This window comes from Eulemur rufifrons, chromosome 7 (assembly GCF_041146395.1).
Source record: "Eulemur rufifrons isolate Redbay chromosome 7, OSU_ERuf_1, whole genome shotgun sequence".
Lineage (NCBI taxonomy): Eukaryota > Metazoa > Chordata > Mammalia > Primates > Lemuridae > Eulemur > Eulemur rufifrons.
Genome location: NC_090989.1, coordinates 259,997,792 through 260,018,337, shown reverse-complemented (window position 1 = coordinate 260,018,337; position 20,546 = coordinate 259,997,792). Strand labels below are relative to the sequence as shown.

Sequence of the window (20,546 nt, the reverse complement as noted above, 5' to 3'; positions counted from 1 at the left end):
CCCTTCCCCCCAACACAGGATCGGAACACAGGAGGCACCGCAGGCACTGCAGATACCACCTGAGAAGCCTTGCGGCTCGGCCCACGTGTGGCTCCACCTCCAGGGTCCTGTGCTGCCGGAGCCATGACCCACCTATGCAGCACAACCTCTGCAGTTCTACACTGTGGTCTGAACCCGGGGCCCCGCCCACACAACTCTTGCCCTGCCTCCCGGCCTCAGTTTTAGCTTAGAGGCTCCCGGTATGCCAAGGCCTGAGGCTCTGTCCTGGAGGCTTCACAGCAGTTGCTGAGACCACGGCTCCACCCCCTGAAACTATAGGGCTGCCCTGAGACTGCAGAACTGCCCAGAGGCCCAACACCCCACCAGGGACTCCCATCCTCAAGCTGACATTACACCTGGACCTGGTTTGAAAAAACACCCATATCTGGGATACCCACAACCACTGACTAGACAGCCTAACCCAGCTTCCACTGTCACCTCCGTGGGGAGACCCCAGGCAGAGCAATCCCTCCCAAAGCCAGCCTCTGTGGGGAGGGTCTCACCCAGTCTCAAACTCCAGTTTCCAAAACTAGCTGGAGAATAACCCACCACCCTGCACAAGGTTCATCCAGCAGTGGCTTGAACAGTGACAATCACAGCAGAAGGAACAAAGGCAACAGCTACACTACAGTATCTGAGTGTGCCCACCCCTCCCCTGCTGGGTCAACATTACACAGTAGGACACAAAAGCGCCATCTAGGGACCTCTCTTTCAGAATTCTCACTAAGTTAGGAGAGTTCCCAGCAAAAAAGAACAGGTGCCCTGAAAACATATCAGTCCTGAGCTACAAGAAACCAGGAAAAAAATTCTGGCAACATGAAAAAACAAAGCAGTTTGACACCCCCAAGGGACTATAATGAAGCTACAGCAGTGGATCCCAACCAAAAGGAAAATGTCAAAATATTAGAATTTGAATTCAGAATATGAATGGCAAATAAGATGAACAGAAATGAAGAGAAAGTTGAAAGCCAACAAGAAAGCAAAAAAATTTCAGAAAATAAAAAGTAACTAAAGAGCTAGACAACATAAAAAGGATGTAACAGAACTTAAAGAGATGAAAGATTCATTTAGGACATTTCAAAATACAATCACTGGTATCACCAGAGATTCAGGTATCTAGATAGAAGATGGTCATTGAAGACTGAGAAGATGCGTAGCAAATAGGTGATCTACAAGACACATAGTCATCAACCTGGCCAAAGTCAAAATGAAGGAGAAAATTCTAAAAGCAGTAAGACAAAAGCAACAACTAATCTACCAAGGAAAACCCATGAAACTAACAGCAAACTTCTCAGTGGAGATGTTACAAGCTAGAAGGGACTGGAACTCCATCTTCAGTCTTCTCAAACAGAACAGCCAGCCAAGAATTTTGTATCCTAACAAAACTGAGTTTTACAAAGGATGGAGAAATAAAGACTTTTCCAGGCAAGCACACACTGGGGGAATCTGTCATAACCAGACCTGTCCTACAGGAAATACTCAGACAGAATTATATATGGATTAGCACAACAGATACCCACCAGTGTAAAATCACCCAAAAGCTAAAGCTCATAGCTCTTATAAAATAGCACAAGAAGGAAAACAAAGCAATAAGGCATTACCCAACATGATCCTACATATCAATAACACTCAGTATAAACACTCAAAAACAATAGATGCTGCAGTGGATGCAGACAGAAAGGAGGTACGCCAATACTGTTGGTGGGACTGCAAATTAGTATGCCCTCTATGGAAAAACTGCAAAGTAGTGGAATCAACCTAAGTTCCCATTAATTCATGAGTGGATTAACAAAATGTGGTGTATATATATATACATATATATGCACCACAGAGCTGCGCTCCCCAGCCCCCAGGCCAAGGACTGGTACTGGTCTGCAGCCTGTTAGGAACTGTACCGTATCACCACCTGAACTCTGCCTCCCCCCAATCCACTGTCTGTGGAAAAACTATCTTCCCTGAAACTTAGGAAACTAGCTGCACAGCAGGAGGTGAACAGGCAAGGGAGCGAAGAAGCAGCTTCATCTGTATTTACAGCTGCTCCCCATCACTCACATCACCACCTGAGCTCCACCTCCCTACATCCCAATCTGTGGATAAATTGTCTTCCATGAAACCAGTCCCTGCTGCCAAAAGGGTTGGAGACTGCTGCCATAGAGTACTACTCAGCCACAAAAAGGAATGAAATAATGTCTTTTGCAGCAATTTGCATGGAACTGGAGACCATTATCCTAACTGAAGTATTTCAGGAATGGAAAAACAAACACCACATGTACTCTTTAATAATTTGGAACTAATCAATAGGCACATATGGGCACAGAGAAGTCAGTCATTGGAAATCAAGAAGTGGGGAGGTGGGAGGAAGGGAGGGGTAAAAAGCTACCTAACAGGTACAATGAACACTATTTGGGTAATGGGCACACTAACAGCCCTGATTGAAGTATTATAAAAGCTAGCCATGTTAAAACAAACAAACAAATAAAAAGCATTTGTATTCCATTGATATTTTGAAATTAGGAATGAATAAAGAAATGTTTAGTGCCTTCAATCTCTCGTCTCTCTTATACACACACACACACACACACACACACACACACACACACAATATGGAATATTATTCAGGCTTAAAAAAGAGATTCTACCATTTGCAACAACAGAGATGAATCTGGAAGACATTATGCTAAGTGATATAACCAGACACAGAAAAACAATTACTGTATGGCATCAATTATACATGTACTTGAAAAACAAAAACAAAAGTTGAATAAAAAGAACCAGAGAGGAGAAGAGTGGTTACCAGAGGTGGGGAGGGGGAAGGAAATGGGTAGAAGTAGATCATATGCCAAAGGGTACAAATTTGCAGTTAGGTAGGATAAATAAATCTACCCATTTCGAGATGTAATGTACAGCATGAGAACTATAATTAATATTACATACTGAAAATTTGCAGAGAGATTTTAGGTGCTCTTAACACACAAAAAAGGTAACTATGGAAAGTGATGTATGTATACCATGTATATGTAACAAAACATATTGTACACCTTAAATATATACAATAAAAAAATTCAAAAGACACAAGCAAGTAAATTCAACAATGACTATGTAGCATTCATATGAAGGAAGAAGAGCACTCTACAGAGGGATAAAAAATGAGAATTGAAGAAATGTAGATAAATTCACTATTACCTTGATGGGAAGACTGACATTAAAAACAGGTCATTTATTTCCAGATTATTTCACAAATTTAAATAAACTCAAAGTTACACAGCAAAAACAATCTCCAAAAAGACTGATTGATAATATGCATTCTGAGTTCCTAAATAAGCCTGAGACTTCCTTTAAAGTACAATTATCCAGAAGTCATTAACTGAACAGTTTTACCCTATAAGATACGTGACCTTAAAATAGAATCTTAAAACATCAAGAGAGCGTCCAATTCTTCTAGCAGCATGTAACTTTTCAAGCTACACAGCAATTTTAAATATTCTTTATTAAAATCAATTTACCTCTGTGTCTACCACAACATTGTAGAGTCGTTCCCCAGCCACCAATTCTAAAGCTGTAGTTGCAGAAGTATCTTTCACACTAATCAGAGAAGCTACGAGTCCTTTCACACAATTTCTATTCCAGTTCTTCTCTGGATCCCTAAAATAGAAAAGTTGACAAAAATTAATCTTAGATAAGAAAATAGAGAAAGGCATATTTTACCAAATACTCTTTGACAACACATTACACTGAAAGTAGAAGAATCACATAGTTTCAAGAAAACAAAAATTTTAACATGTTTCAAATGACTAGCCAGCTGTTGTTTTTAAATCAATCAATAGATATTTCAGTATGTTTTCAATGTAATAAAAACAATTCTGATGTCCTCATCGCTATAATACATATGATTACAGTAAGTATTCCATTAAGAAAACCCATATAGCTAAACAAGTTATAAGACGTAAATGTAGATATTTAACAATAATGATGGAACAACTTTAGATACTTTGAACTGAGATTAAATTCCCCTCATTTTGGTTTTAAGATGAGTGGCATCAGCAGCCATTAAATTTCAAAAACATTCCCCCTGCCAACATTTGAAGCATTTCAATAAATGTTTAAGGCAAAAATACCCATTAAGGAAAAGCAGCTTAAAAAGAAGTTCCACACAAAAATCTTAGTGTTAATTTTCAGACTGGTTCCAGCTTAAATAAAAATATGTCTTGGTTATTACTATGATAAAATTCAAAGTTTAAATCTCTCACTTGTATGCAAATCGAAGATTGGGAAATCTGGCCAAGAGAGCTTCATAGGTTTCTTTCAATCTACTGATATCACGAGACAGCTGCCTGCGCTTTTCCAAAAGTCTTTCCTCCTTATTTTCTGAAGAGTAAATCATAAATAGAAACCAAATTTTAAAAACTCATTCTACTGTTTTAAGGAAAATATTAGTAAACTCTATTTCATTCAAAAGCATTCCTAGAAGCAAACTATAAATTTCTGATAAGTATTAAATTTGAAAAATGCTTAACATTCAAATTCCTATCAAATGTCAAGCAGGCATTATTTCCAACAACAAATAACAAAATTTTCATTCTAAGAAACAACATATAAATTGAATGCCTACTAATGTAAAAATATACAAATGACATTTTTGAGCTTTCAAATGATGAAAACAGGAAATTCTCAATACGAGGTTCTCAAAAATTCAAAGCACTGTTTTATAATTGGGTATTTTTCTGACTATTTTTACAAATTCTTCTTATACTAATACCCATTAAGAGGCTAAAGTGTTTCCTACTTCCTTATTTCCTTTATTTAAATTACTTTTTATCAACAATCACTACCCTCCTAATAATTTAGCATGTTTTTAAAGGCAAACCTTCATAATTTAGCTTTTTCATTTCAGCTTCAAGTTTTTCTTTAACTCTCTTTACAGCTTCTAAAGCTTCTTGATCCTTCCTGTAGCCACTATCCATCTTCTTAACTTCAGCTTGTTTATTCTTTAATTCCTGCTGGGCATGTTTCAACTTCATCTGAGCCTATGATAGAGAAATGTAACAGACTATATGAAATATGAAGCAGATAATGCAAATAATTAAATGGGCACGGATTCAGATTGGTTAAATTAAGAGACCTTAGCCTAGAAAACATAACTGTTTGGTCTCTTGGATTGGCATTTCAACAGATCAATCATTTCCCAGTATTTCCTCCTCAAGAAATTACATGGAGTATAAACTAATATATAATTAATATACATTATTAAATAATTTGCAATATAAGTCCATATTTTAACATTTATAAAACATGACATATTAACAAGGTTGAAAAATTATATTACAGTAAAAATGTCAGTAGCTGGTTAAATTAAAAATACAATAGAAAGCTAGAAATCACAACTCTAGTTTCCTTCCTTTCTACTTAGGTGTTATTTGTATGTGTACATATGTGAGTACTGTCCAGTAACAGTGGAGAAGCTGCACTGAGCAATGAGAAATAAGATTATATAGGAAAAGGAGGCTAAACTGACAGAGAAATTTAAATGCTAGGAGTAAAATATTTAAATACTAGCACTATTTAAATGCGTCAGACCTTAATACATCTGAAGTTTACATAATTGAGCAATGCTGCTTAAAACCATGAACTAGTATTGTAAGATGTATAAGGCAGTACCCTCCCTCTAAAACTGAATAACAGATTTTTCATGGTTCTTTTACAAAATAAGTGAACAGAAAAACTTAGAGTACTTTCAAGTTTTTCTATTGTCGAATTCCTATAAATTTTTGTGACTAACATTTCTGTCAGCCCTGAATGAAAAAGTTGCAAATACATACATAGAAAAACTTGAGGATTAATCCACAATCTCCCATATTTGTGTGCACATTTAAAAGTTGCATCCTCCATTATAAAAAGAAAGGAATGACCTGTGTGTGTTTGTGTATGTATGTGTACATATACATACACATACGCACATATATATAAAAAAAATATTTTTTTTTCTGCCAGCAAAACTCTTGCGTTCATAGGACTTTACACTATGTGATTATATTTGACGAAAATTACATAGACTGACAAGACTCAGAAGATTATGAAATCAGAGTAGGGAGACCAAAGATTGGAATGTGTGTAAACGTGAGCTCATGTAAAGAGATTTCCTAGAAAGATGTTGTAAAGTTCCAGAAACAAGGTTTTTAAGAACTAGGTAGGAAAAGCAAAGCAATGGAGAGGATAGGGTTTTTTTGTTTTCCTGTTAAAGCTTAAGACTTCAACACTATGATGTCAATAAAAACAAACAGCCAGAAAAGAATTGACTAACGTCCAATATTCCATACAATGCTGTAAACAGAGCAAACCATTTAATGCACTTATGAACTGAATTAAGATAATTTATGTTTTACAGCATCTTGACAAATTAAATTGCTAAATCAATATTTAGCAATTAACATATATTTTTGCTGTATTAGGTATCACAGAGATGAGACAGAATAAAGTAAACAGGTTCACTGACACTGGTTATTTTCAGAATTTTGTAACAACTGCCAAAGCATAATGTGAAAAGAAACTTCGTAAAAGAGAAAAAAAGTAATCACACACTGCTTAATGTCTGTAGTTACCTGTTTGGCTTCTGTCTGAGCTTTACTTATATCATTTTTACAGGCCATCATCTGAGTGGCTAGAGTCGCTTCTGCTCCATCTTCACTGCTGGACAGGCCAGCGGAAACAGCGTTGAAGTGCTGCTGTGCGGCAGCCAGAGCTTCGGCATCTTTATTACTTGCTTCTTGAAGGGCATGAAGCCCATCTGTTATCTTTTTAACCTCTTTTTCCTTCCCTGCTAAAGTTTTAGAGTCCTTTAGGAAGAGTTTCAAATTGAAAAATATATGTTAGGAAAAACATTCACTTTTTTACACGCATATACCCTCACCTTATCACATTTCACAGCAATTTGAAGTGAGCAAGATAAAGAAAATAATTCAACCATCATAACTTTATAAATACTGAATTACTACTTTGAAATTCACTCTCAGTTTTGGGGATAAATGTAACTCTTATACTACCTGAAATATTTTCATTCCATATATTATCAAATCTAAGAGAAACTGAGCTAAAAATCATTGCATATTGAAGAGACTAAAAATCAATTTCTAAAGCTATAAAGTTGAAATAATACCCATCCTACACTAAGCTTAAAAGTAGAGGTTTTAGGATTAAGAACATGTATATGAAAATATTTTATAAATTATTAAAAGCCATAAAATTTAAGTACTAAACAGTTGTAGGGAAAGTATTACCAATATTTAATATCTTTTAAGTAATATTAACCAGATATCCAACACCATGCAAGATACCAGTACTGGAAAATGAAAAAAAAAAAATCTAGCTATCTTATTTACAAGAAAGTGACCACCAATTTTGGCCCACTTGATTAGTTCATGATTCATCAAGTATTTATTAGGCACTTACTATACAGCAGGCACTGTTCTAAAAAAATTAAAGACACAGACTACGACCTTGTTCTCAGGGAGGCTATATTCAAGGGTGGAAGACACAGTAAACAAATAAAGCAAGGGAAACAAATGAAGCAAGGGAAGGAGACAGAAAGTGATAGGAAGTACTATCTTAGTAATAATAATAAGGGAAGGCCTTTGTGAGATAACATTTGAGCAGAAGACTGAAGAGAGAGGAATTACCATGCGAATACTTGGGTGGAGGGCAATATACTTGACAATCCCTAGAACATGTTTGAGTGTTTGAAGAACTGCAGCAAGAGCATAGTGAGTAATATAAACAAAAATTCTTGGCCTTGGTAGCCTGACAGCTGGGAGGCCTCTGGGATACTGAACACAATATGTACCCCATGTGGGCGTTCTTTGGTTCCCTTAGTCAAGGTGACCAAAAAAGCTGCCAACTTTGATTGGGGCCTTTTGCAGGCCTTAGAAGTCATTCAACACTTCGTGGCTCAGGCACTGCTTTTAAAACCTTTAGAACCTGCTAGCCCCATGCAATGACAGTATCCACAGCTTCCATGCACACTGACTGGAGTCTGTGGCAACAGAAAATTGCCACTAAAGTGCACTAGGATCTCAGATTTTCTGACTTGTAAATTGCCTAAGGCAGCCACCAGATATGATCATTTTGAATGGTAACTCTTTGCTTGCTGTTGTGCACTGGTAGGGATTGAACATGTAAAGCCAGTATGCCATACATATGTGTCTGCAACTTGAACTGCCCATTCCTAACTTGGGTGCTTACAAACCTCACCAATAATTTGGCTAAGCTCAATAGAGCTCAATTTTCAAACGGAAATGATATATTTGAGATCAGGTCCAGTGGGAACCCCAAGGGATCACTAGGCTCCATGAACAAATGACTAGCTTACCAGAAGGGTCCAAGTGACCCAGAGGGGATGCTTTGATGACTCCTCCTCTGGCTACCTGGGGCCCAAGATTCTGAGAAGAAACAAGGCAGAAAGGGTCCACTGGACTGTAGCCACCATCAGGCCAATGAATGGCCATCATTTGACTGAGACTGAACATGGATATTCTACCCAATGGGCCAAACTATAGGCAGTGGTGATGTCTACTCAGGTCACCCTACCATTGTATCTTGCTACATGTTCACCAACTCGTGGGCTGCTGCCAACAGCCTAGCCATCTGCTCAGGAGAATGGCAACTGAGTGACTAGACTGATAAAAGATCCACTATGTGGAGATAAGGACTATGGCAACAGCTTGCTGCCTGAAAGGGACAAATATATGTCACTCATGTGAATGCTGAGGCCACCATCGAAAGGAATTTCTGTCATATTTTTAGATACCCCATCAGACTTTACTCTGATCAAGGAACATCCTTTACTGCCCAAGCAACACGACAAAGGGCACTCTCATTATGGAATAAGATAAACTTTTCATGTACCCTGTCATCCACAGGCCAATGGAGCCACTCAAAATGGAACAGCTGACTCATAAAACTGAGGGACATCAAAAGGATGGGCTTACAGGTGGTACACCACCACAGGACAAGGGCAGTATGGACACTAAATACTATATTCCAGCACAAGGGAAACAGTACTGCAGTGCATGTTGAGAAACACTGAACTTGCGGGGGGTGGAGGTGGACCAGGCAGCTGTCTGCTTAGACTGCACCTGTAAAATCCCAATCTCAGCATTTCTAATCACCTGTTAGCACCTATGAAATTCTAGTATCAGTGTTCCCAACCATACTTTTTTTTTTCCTATTTGCCTTTAGAATGCATGCTCTATGGGCATGAATCTGGAAAAGGAGGTTGTGTGTCTTCTCAGATGGATGTAACACTATGACTGACATAATCTCCTTGAGTATTGTTGAGCCATAGCCAGAATGCATTTTCACTAGCCCAGGAGGACCACTATCAGAAGCAGGGTGATCAGGCCTGCCTGGAGCACCGACTCGCCCAGGATCCCAGCCATTCAGCTACGAAGCTTGCAACGAACCGTGGACTTTTGTTTTCCTTTGCTGCCTATCTATAAGTAATACATTCACTTCATGTAATATGACATATATGAGTGTGTTTTGTCTTACTGACCTCACACAAGTTAGTAACCAGTGCACAGTGAACCTTCTTCACAGAGTCAAAGGAAAGATTTAAGCCTAGTTATAGATTTGGAAGGCATCAACATACAGATGGTATGAGCAACAGGACTGAATGAGTGTATATATAGATGTCTGAGTGTTAGCCCTGGAACATGCTAAAATTTAGAGATCAGGAAGAATAAGGGGATACAGAAAAGAAGATAAAAAAGGAGTAATCAGTGCCACTATGTGAGGCTTAAGGACCTGATAAGATTAATGAAAAATGAACCCAAACCAAGAAAGGTCCATACTTTAGAGCTTTACAAACCTCAGTTAAAAAAAAAAAAAATCTGATGCACTGACTTCAGCTGCTATGTGTCAAAATACAGACTGCTGCTATATCACATTCATATTGCTTTTGTCTAAATTTTACCTTACTGTTTAAGTTTATAATTGAACGTGCAAATACATCTAATATGAAAGTATACAGAAATATTTTATTTTCATTATTTTTTTCAATGAAAAGACAAATGACAAATGTATATTTTCACTGGGACAACAGAATCACCCTCAAGAGAAGTTCCATAAGCTCCAATACACACCTACTTATCTACCCGTATATGAGACTATACACTTGAATCTTCTGTTACTATGGATGACCAAGTCCTACTACTTGCAAAGGTGACCTCATCTCATTGTATAGTTTCTATTCTACTCTCATCCACTGAGGAACCTTGTTTTAATAATTCTCCAATCTCTCTTTTCTGAATCACAAATGATGCCTTTTCTACTGGATCTTTTCCATCAATACAATTTGTTATTTATCCAATATAAAAATCAAGCCAAAAAAATCTCTTTACTTTTACATTACCCTCCAGTTAGCTCCCTATTTAGCCTTTTCAGAAAACTTCTCAAGAAGTTATGTATACTCACTCTTAAATGTTTTTGCCTTCGTTCTGTGAGAGTATGAACACACACTAATCAGGAACTCAGGGCCACCTCTCCTTGAAACACCTTTTCCATTTGGCCTCCATGACAACTTCCTGCCCTGAGACTTTGCTCATACCTCCGCAATCTCTTTGCTCATTCTTTCTCATGTCTCCTAACTTCTAAAGTATTCAGCACTCAAACCTTAAGCCTCTTTTCTTCTTATATACTCACACCCTTAATAATTTTATATAGTCTCATGGATTTAAATATCATGTATACATTGATGACCCCCAAATCTGTATTTTTGACTAGATTCAATACTCAAACATATTTAATTACCTACTCAGCATCACCACTTAAGATGTCTAACAGGCATCTCAAGCCTATATTGTTCACACTATATTTATTTTCTCCACTCAAACCTGTTCTTCCTGTTTTCCATGTTAGGTAATGGTAACTCCATACTTCAATGGCTACTCAATTTAAAATACCAAATTGCACTCTTCTTCGCTATACTCCTAATCCCTTTCTCTGCTTTACTTTTTCTCCACATCAGTTATCACTATATAACATGCTATACATTTTATTTATTTTATCATCATTTCCCCCACTGGAATGAAGGACCCACAAGGCAAGGACTTTTGACCATTTTGTCCATTGCTATATACCCAGCCCAAATAACTACACTTAGCTCACAGTAGACAAATACAAAACATTTAATGGATAAATGGATAAATGTACACTAGCAGCAATTAAGTTAGGCTTATTTGCTTACCTCAGCCATATTGTTTTCCAGCTCTGTGCGTTTGTTTTCTTCACTTGCCAGATTTGTCTTCTTGAGATCAAATGCACTTTGAGATTTAGTATTAACTCGCTGAGCCTCTGCAAGAGCATCTTCTAAAGATCGAAGTATACCTCCAATTTCCTATAATCAAATGCACCCGATTCAAATTATTCAAAATTTGTTCATGTTGTCATTTTCTTATATGATTCCCATATGAAATATTTACTTTTTTACAAGCTATTTCATTAACCTACTTTAAGATTAACAAATCAATATGGAACACAATGCCCAGCAAATCCTAAATAGTTATATCATTTAATATTTTTTTTCAGAGTATATTATCTGTACTAATATATATGTCCAGACCTTATCTTTACTTTTTTCCAATTCTTCTATTTCATGATTAAGTGCTTTTATTTTTTTATCATTCTCAGACAATTTTTCTTGAAGCTGTACAACTTTATCCTGCATTTCTTTTAACTCCTCAGCCGAGCGTGCTTTGGTATCTTCAGCCAGCAAAAACTGATAAGCAATATATAATCGACTCAAATGTTCTATTTCTCTCATTACTTTTTGGTACTCCAAATAGGAAGATCTTTCCTGAAAGAGAAGTCACCAATGAAAATAATTCAAAATTCATATTTTTAAACAAATTTGGAAAGAATCAAACTATAACAAGTATCATATTTCCCATTACATGATATAATAGATTTCTGTCTCATATTGAACGATCATGGCATTTTAAATTTTAGGAAACATTACATTACACTAAAATTCTGGATTTTTAGATAGCATTATACCATCTCTAGTGAATCCTATGTGGCTATTTCTTCTAATATATAATCAAGCAGCTGGGATTAACAAAGAAAGATAGGTCCATAAACTGGTGGCAAGAAATCTACAAAGATGATCTACATACCCAACAGTGATACACTATTAAGTATATTTTTAAATCATGTATACACAAAGGGCACCTTCAGAAATCACAATTTTTCATTTTTTCCAACACCTACATTGCTACAAGAATTAATAAAACAGCTTTCAGCATTACCAAATTTTAACAGGCATTTAATAAATTCCTCAATGGATATCTATAAAAACAATGTAGTTTATAAATGTATTCTTTCACTGAAACATGGCCAAGTTTTATATCAGGAGCTACAAAAATCAAAGAGAAAACTCAACTCTGTTTTAATACCTTTCACTTACAAAATGCCTTGACAGCAATAATTACAGTGCTAGCCTCTCTTATCCTAGAAGTTATTCATTCATTCTACCAACAAGGGTTACTAAGTGTGCCGTACAGTTAAGAAATGTTGTTCTAGTCAAATCATCCAGGGAAATCCACACTTGTTTAATAATGAAAATCTGATATATCATTTTCTGAGACTAGAAAGATCATTCTCGGCCGGGCGCGGTGGCTCACGCCTGTAATCCTAGCACTCTGGGAGGCCGAGGCGGGTGGATTGCTCAAGGTCAGGAGTTCGAGACCAGCCTGAGCGAGACCCCGTCTCTACTAAAAATAGAAAGACATTATATGGACAACTAAAAAAATCTATATAGAAAAAATTAGCCGGGCATAGTGGCGCATGCCTGTAGTCCCAGCTACTCGGGAGGCTGAGGCAGTAGGATCGCTTAAGCCGAGGAGTCTGAGGTTGCTGTGACCTAAGCTGACGCCACGGCACTCACTCTAGCCTGGGCAACAAAGTGAGACTCTGTCTCAACAAAAAAAAAAAAAAAAAAAAAAAAAAAAAAAAAAAAAAGAAAGATCATTCTCCAATATCATTATGACTTAACAGATATGAAGTACATATTCTCTGCAAGCAGAAGACTGAGTTATAGAGTACCAATTCTAACTCCTTATCTCATTCCAGAAAACAATCCCCAAGAAATAGTATATACTTCATCCCCATGTGCATAATTTTGGATATATCACCACACATTCTCACTGTCCTCCCATATATAGTATATACCTCTTTTAATTTTTGAATGGTTGGAGTAATCTCTTCTTCAAGTATCTGGAAAATAAAGGAAAAAAAAAAATCAGTATTTTTAGTATGAAAAGTACCATAAAAAATTTTCAAAAGAGAAGTGTCATGGAAGACTATGGAAAACTGAACTGAGAAAAAAAAATTCCATCTGTATAGCACAAACTCCAAATACAAGATTACACTCTTCTCCAAAAATGTTTTATAAAAATTTAATTACCGTCTTAATTTCTTTCAGCTTAGCCTCCTTTTTTTCTATAGTTTTCTGGGCAGCTATTTTTTTGTACTCATACATCCTGGTTCCAGCTGCTTCTTCTATCATGGATAAAATCTGGAATGACAATTGTATTAATGTTTTAAGAATTCAAGATAATGTGTCTCATTGGAGTTTACACTAAGTATGTCATTTATAGTCTTGACCTCACTAAGCATCTTACAAAAATAATGGCCCAAATAGACCAAAGAAGTTAAACACAGTAATTTTATATAAATCTTCTTCTGTAGGGTTTTTTTGTAAGGATGAATCCTAATGCAGAATATCAGTTGAGCAAGGCCACATTATACAGTCAAAATTTCTTTTAATATTGGGTATACTGCCAAATATTAAATAAACATATTACTTTATTAATCATTCTTAAACAATATTTCCAAGAACTTTGTAATTAGAGAAATTATACTAAAAAACTGATTACCTAGAAGATTAAAACAATATCTATAATTACTATTTTTAGTGTTCATAAATAGTACTCTTACCTCTGGAGGTTTCATATTCAATACTTTTGTAATTCGGCCCTGAAAATAAAATGGTAAACTTACTATAATGATAATAAATTACAGAAAATTCAACCTAAAGGCATTCATGTTTATCTCTACTGAAACTGCTGAATCTCAATATACCAATCTTAGGGGAGGTCTATCGTCTACCTACATGAAAAGATGTTTCTTCTGTTAAATTTGTTACCAAAGACAGCTTATGTAACTCTAGAATTTTGGAACTTTGCTATTTACTTCCTGACTTACCAGTGATGTGTTACATAAGTTACTAAATGATACAAATGAAACAATATATTAGATGATACAAAGTTAACTCAGACCATTTTTCTGAGACAGTTAATATTAAAGATGCAGAAACAAACAATTTTAAAAATGGAAAGTAAATAGATACATTTTAGCATAATTAATGAACATTTCTTGATTTCTTTGAACGATATCCTTCCAAAATAATTTCATGAAATAGAGGACACATTTCTAGGCCTCAAATAGAATAAAAAAATATTTTATTCCAATGCTATAAAATCATTAAATTCATTCATTACCAAAACCAAACAAAAAAACCTGCACACTCAGAGAATTATATTACTAGGCCTGAGATTCACTTGAAGCAAACTTCCAGCTTTGAAAATGTGATGTAGTGAAAATATTTTTATGTTGGTCTCATCAGGATCTTCCCATTGGCCTTACTGTGACTCTCTCAAGGGACAGCTGGATGGGTCAAGTGAAATAATAGAAGTCAAGATAACATCTGCCTTTACTTTTTATTTGCATAAGTCACTAATGAAGAAAATTACTTTATGCTTAAAATATTAAAATGCTTTAATCTAACAATAAAAGAATATGACAATTTTTTAAGAGTTAACATGCATTATTCTTATAGTGATAAAATAAAATTAAAGAAAAATTTCTAAACATTCTCCAAAATTCAAATGTATGTAATACGGTAGAAGATACCAGTGCAAATAATTAAACCACATTTCTTAATATGTCCCCAAACACAGCATAAAAGCAAATAAAAAATGGAAAATCCAAAAAAGAAGGTACTTCTATTGTAGTACTTAAAAATAAAAGATATCAACACTATTATCAAAGAGATATAAAGACCTCAAACAAAATACCTGCATGATGAGAAAGTGAGGGTTGTTAACATTAAGGCCAACAGAACAGAAGAGATCCTGTACTCTGGTGTTGTTTGCATTTACTCCATTGATTAAATATTTATTTCTGCCACCAATAACCACCTAAAAAAGGAAGAATTTTTAAAAATATGAATGTACACACACACCTTATGCTAAAATGATAAATTACTAAGTATATTACTTTGCACTTATTTGTTCTGTCCAACTAATGGTAAACAAAACCAATTCTGAGTAAACAGTGGAAGTGTGACATGGTCAAAAACACTAACTTGAGTCAGGACAACTAGCTTCTAATCCAGGCACTTTTGCTAACTAGTTATATAACCAACCACAGGCCTCCTAACCTACCTTACATTAGACTAGGTCTCTAAGGTTTATGTTTCCATAAGGTTTATGTAGCTTTATGTTTCTAAGTATGTGTAAAACATATTTTCCTTTCTTTATCATCTTCTTTCTGTAATTTTTCCGTACTCAGAGGTTAATCTCTATTTTTCCACTTTTCAAGGGGAACAGAAGTCAGATATTAAAACCTAAAGACAAGACGCTTGACCTCAATTCTTGACAAGATTCTAAAAGGCATTAATGAAGACATGATCCCTTAAAAGAAAAAGAGTAATTGTGGAGCTTTAATATGAGTTCATTAAGAACAAGTCATGCCAGACACTATTCATATTCTATTATCATACTTAAACCATCATTTATTGGGTAAGACCGTCTCACCCACCAGGTTTTGAGGTCCTGAAAGACAGACCTAGTACACCTGCCATAAGTAATTTGACAAGGACTGCATGACAATATTTTGGTAAAGATACAGGCTTATTGCCTAAATGAGAACAGAACCAATCAGGTAGATTAGTAACAATTAGTGACAATTCTCATAGGGTAATTATTTGATGGAAGCCTAATGACATAGAATAGGATTCTGTCTCAACCTAGTCAACCATTTTTCTTTTAATCAGAGGCTTTCATTAATAGAGAGGAGAAAATCTATAAGTGACATAATGCTAAGATGGAGAGTAAACGGGAGCAGATTTTTAAAAACAAAATTCTCACAAGCTGAAAACATTGCCTGACTATAATAAGAAAAAAATTTAAGGGACAAATGTAAGGTTCTTCTTTGGTTTCAAAAACCTGCATACATAAAAGAATGGCAGTAACACAGCTGAGTAATATCACACCTGAAAAAAATCAGAGTGGTTTCAAGTAAATATGGTATGAATCAACAATGTAGTAGGAACACTCCAATGTCATACTGGGAAAAAATAGAAGCAGAGTATCTAAAATGAAAAGAAGTAATAATTCTGCTTAATTCTAACTAGACCAACTCTGACATACAATTTGAGGTGCCATGTCTTAAAAACAACATATGGATAGATAGACAGATGGGGGGCAAGAAGGGAAACTGGAATATACCGTGGTGTGATCAGGCAAGTGAAGGAACTAGAAACAAACATCAAGTCAAAGACCTGGTGAAATTTCGCTTAGAAAACATTTATACTTGCAGATCTTTTAAATACTGAAATATGGGATAAATAAGATTTGCTCTTGGTGCTCTCAAGAGGACCAGGATTAAAGAGTAAAACTTTAAGACAGAAAACATAGGCTGAATTTATAGGAATAACTTTCTAATAAGATCTGTCGAAAACCAGAATGGGTTATCTCAGAAGATAGCAAGATCTCAGGTACTGGTGGTGTTCAAGCACTGCCAGAGAAGACATAAGTATGGTTCAAGATTTAAGCATGTTACCATGTGACCTGAAAGAAAAAAAATCATTAAAAAAAAAAAAAAAATTTAAGAATGGTTCAGTCCTTATACTGGATGGACAATTTTTCAGATCTCTTTCAATCCTCTTGATGGAATCTGCATCATCAAAATTTTAATATAAGAAAATATTCTTAAGGAATCTAGTAAATATTTGATACATCAATTGTGCTCATGAATTTTATCATTTTGCAAAGCCAAACTGCCAAAAGCCCACATAGGACATGAAAAGTTCTTAAGGTATCCAATTGTTTAGTAGCCACTCACCTGTCTAGTTACTGTGATTTCATCATGAACCTCAAATCCTAAAGGACTTTGCTTTTTGTCAGAATTATCAAAAGTAATTGACACCGAGGCTTTGGTAATACCAGCCTGCCCATTTTTGTAAACTAAATCTTGTAAATTAGAAGCCCGAACCTAAAATAAAAGAAGAAAAGTTTACCCACTACAAAATTCCATATTGTACAAATTAACACTAAAAATGGATTTCTTGCTGTTGGAAAACCCATCAGTGTAGTACCCATTAAGGAGACAAGGACAGGCAGTTGCATCCACTGGCAAGGAAAACAGGCAACTTTCTACAAAGGGACCCTTCAACTCTGAATTGTTTTCTACTCATTTCTTAACAAAACTTAACTTACAAGATTTAGGGGAAGACAGTACCTATAATTTTCATTAGTCATCTAATCCATTAGGATTTGAAAAGGCTTTATGATACAGGAGTGAAAATACAAACTCTGCATTGAGCCTGCCTTAAAGTCAGAATGTCTGAGTTTGAGTGTTACTCCTAAACATCTTGAGAGGATAAACCTGAGGCAACCTCTCTAAGTTTCTGTTTTCTCATCTAACAGATGGAATAAAAACTTTCCTTAAAAGGCTGCTGTGAAGTATAAGACAATTCACACAAAGTACAAAAAAATGCAAATGAAGAGAATATCAGCATCTCCTAAATTCAGCGAGGATTTCCTTGCTAAACTTAAACTCACATAAATCAGAAAGTTTACACTTTACCTGAGACAGATTGGAAATGCCCAACAAAAAGCAGATAGAGTCCAATATGTTGGATTTTCCACTACCATTTAAACCAGTAATAGCATTGAAAAGGGGATCAAAACCATTAACTTCGGTTCTCTGAGCATAGGACTTGAATCCCTCCAGAACGATTGACTTAATATGCATTTTCGATATTGTCGTGGGCCCATCAACCTCTGCTGGGAATCAAACAGGACACAAACCAGTTCTGTACAAAACAGAAATGACACCACGTAAGTGGCATATAAACCTGGAATCATAATACATGTGAGAGACTAAAACAAGAATGACAGGGAAATCGAAATAAAATAGCCAGTTGCCACACTATCTTCTCTGCGGTAAAGATATCCTTTGCCTACCTAAAAATATAGAAGAGAAAGCCACTATCTGCAAGTTAAACCACTCAACTTGGAAGTCGTAACTCCTTACCACTTCTCCTACCTATTTTTCCAGGCTTGCCTTCCACATTTATCATACTTTAGCTAACAAAGACTACTGATTACTTCACACCCCATTCTCTTTGCCCATAACATGCTTCTCTCCAATACTGGCATGGCTCACTCTGCTACAGTCATGTCTCTGCTCAAACGTCAACTCAATGGGGTCCATCCTGACCTCCCTATGTAAAAGAGCACCCTTACTCATCCCCTCAACTCGGCTTTCTTTTTCCTCCATGGCAATTAAAGATTACTCTAAATGGTAATTACTTGTCCATACAACCCATTACGACTATGAGTTCTCGTAGAATCTTCGCCTACGTCCGACGTTGTATCCGCGAATAGTGCCCGACTCCGGGGGGAGGGAAGGTCACTGAGTATTAATGAAAGAGATGAGATGAATCTCATGTTCTCCAGCTTCTTACTTTTACTCAGATTGTCCCCTCGTCTGCCCCGGCCTTTCTCTTTACATCTCCTCCACCGGCTCCTAATTATCAAGGTTCTCTGCTACCCATCCTCCTCCCCCCCTGACCCCATTTCCCGCCAAGACGCCAGGCCGGGCCCAGCCGGCCGTGCGCACTCTGCCGCCTTACCGCTGCCTCAGGTCGCCTAGGCTTGGGGCGTCTTCAAAGCTCCTCCCGGTCACAAAAGCAGAGAGAAAGTCAACCCTCCCGTAGCAAGCGCTACGAAGCAAACTCTGCCATAGCGGCCCCAAGCTCAGCACCCTCACCGGAACTATTTACTACTTTAAATTTCGGCGCGAGGAAAGGACCCCACTGCCACTCTTATTTCCTCTGTTGGTGACTAGAAGCTGCCTGACTTTAGGGTTCCATCTTTTCCCTCCACTAGAACGATAAAAGTGACAAGGCGCCAGGAAAGAGAGTCTCGATGATGGCAGCTCCCAGAATGCAACGGCACGGGCTTGCGGACTAAAGGAGCAGGTGATATATATTGACACTGGCGTCCGGCACACCCAAGGCCAGCCCCACACCGCGGCCTCGGGGCCTCGCCTTTGCCAGCCCCGCCCCTCCGCAGGCCCTTCAGCCCGCCTGCCGCGCCCTCCAGACTCCGCCTTCTCCAGGGCCTGGTGGTGGTCGCTTTGGCTGGCTGCTACCGTCTCAAAGAGACGGAGGCCGCGAGTGGAGAGGGTTCCTTTCAGTGTTCTCGTTCTGTTTCGGAAGCCTCAGTATCTTCTCGGGTTGGCTCAGACTCCTGAGAAATGGAAGCTGTACTTTGTTGGGACCAGGGAGGCGCCAGCCTTCTGGGAACTCTGCCCCTGGCTCCGCCCCTCGCTGGCTTCTGACCCTGGCGAGCCTTTTCATCTCAAATTTCTACGTCCGGAAGGGACTAAGATACTCTCTCTAGAGTTGTTCTGAGCCCGGGGGAGAAATTGTGTGGGGCGAGTAGTAGGGGCCAGACAAATGTGTCTTTCTGTGTAATAAGCAGACCTAGCACTCAGGGAATGTTTCTGGAAACTTTAGGACAGCTACTATTTATTGAGTTCTGTATGTCAGGCTGTGTTCCAAAGGCTTTTTAAATGCCCTTAGCAAACCCGCGAAATCTGATATTGTTTTTATTTTACAGATAAGTAAAATGAGTCACAAAAGGTTAAGCAGCTTGTCTGAATAGCAAGTAAAGAAGCCGAGATTTGTTCTCGGGCAAGCCTGGCTCCAGAGCGGGTGTTTTAAAGTATTACATATTTATTACATACTTCGTGTGTAGAAGCCAGTATTGCTAGTAACCAATCCTGTCATCAGTATATATTGTCCTTAAGAAGGAAAAAGGTGTCAGGTTTACTCACGTTTATGCACGTTAATACTAATGAGTTAGTAAGGGCATAACTCCAGAATGGATATGGTACTATCCTAGGTGAGGTACAAAAAGATGGAGTAGCCAATAATACTATTTTAAGGTGTGTGAATCCTTTTGGGCTGCTATAACAAAATATCATAGACTGGGGATCTTATGAACAATTTATACTTCGTATTTCTGGAGGCTGGAAAGTCCAAGATCAAGGCACTGGCAGATTCAGTGTCTGTAAGGGCTTCTGATTGATAAAGAGTGCCTTCTAACTGTCTTCACATGGTGCTTCCGCACATGGAGAGGACCCTTGGGCCTATTTTATAAGGC

The 20,546-nt window shown here is 37.2% G+C and overlaps 1 protein-coding gene across 1 annotated transcript in view; it reads right to left on the bottom strand.

The window, feature by feature from the left end:
• SMC2 (structural maintenance of chromosomes 2) overlaps positions 1–19,050 on the bottom strand; it is a 46,320-nt gene extending 27,270 nt beyond the window's left edge. Inside the window, exons 1-13 of the mRNA XM_069474504.1 lie at positions 19,010–19,050; positions 17,959–18,187; positions 17,215–17,364; positions 15,165–15,287; positions 14,026–14,064; positions 13,493–13,603; positions 13,258–13,302; positions 11,651–11,884; positions 11,276–11,425; positions 6,636–6,869; positions 4,904–5,063; positions 4,287–4,404; positions 3,543–3,681 (exon numbers count right to left, since the gene is read on the bottom strand). Of these exons, the coding sequence (XP_069330605.1) occupies positions 3,543–3,681; positions 4,287–4,404; positions 4,904–5,063; positions 6,636–6,869; positions 11,276–11,425; positions 11,651–11,884; positions 13,258–13,302; positions 13,493–13,603; positions 14,026–14,064; positions 15,165–15,287; positions 17,215–17,364; positions 17,959–18,126 (1,671 nt within the window). The 5' untranslated portion in view covers positions 18,127–18,187; positions 19,010–19,050. The remainder of the gene's footprint in view (positions 1–3,542; positions 3,682–4,286; positions 4,405–4,903; positions 5,064–6,635; positions 6,870–11,275; positions 11,426–11,650; positions 11,885–13,257; positions 13,303–13,492; positions 13,604–14,025; positions 14,065–15,164; positions 15,288–17,214; positions 17,365–17,958; positions 18,188–19,009) is intronic.
• Between the last annotated feature and the right edge of the window lie 1,496 nt (positions 19,051–20,546).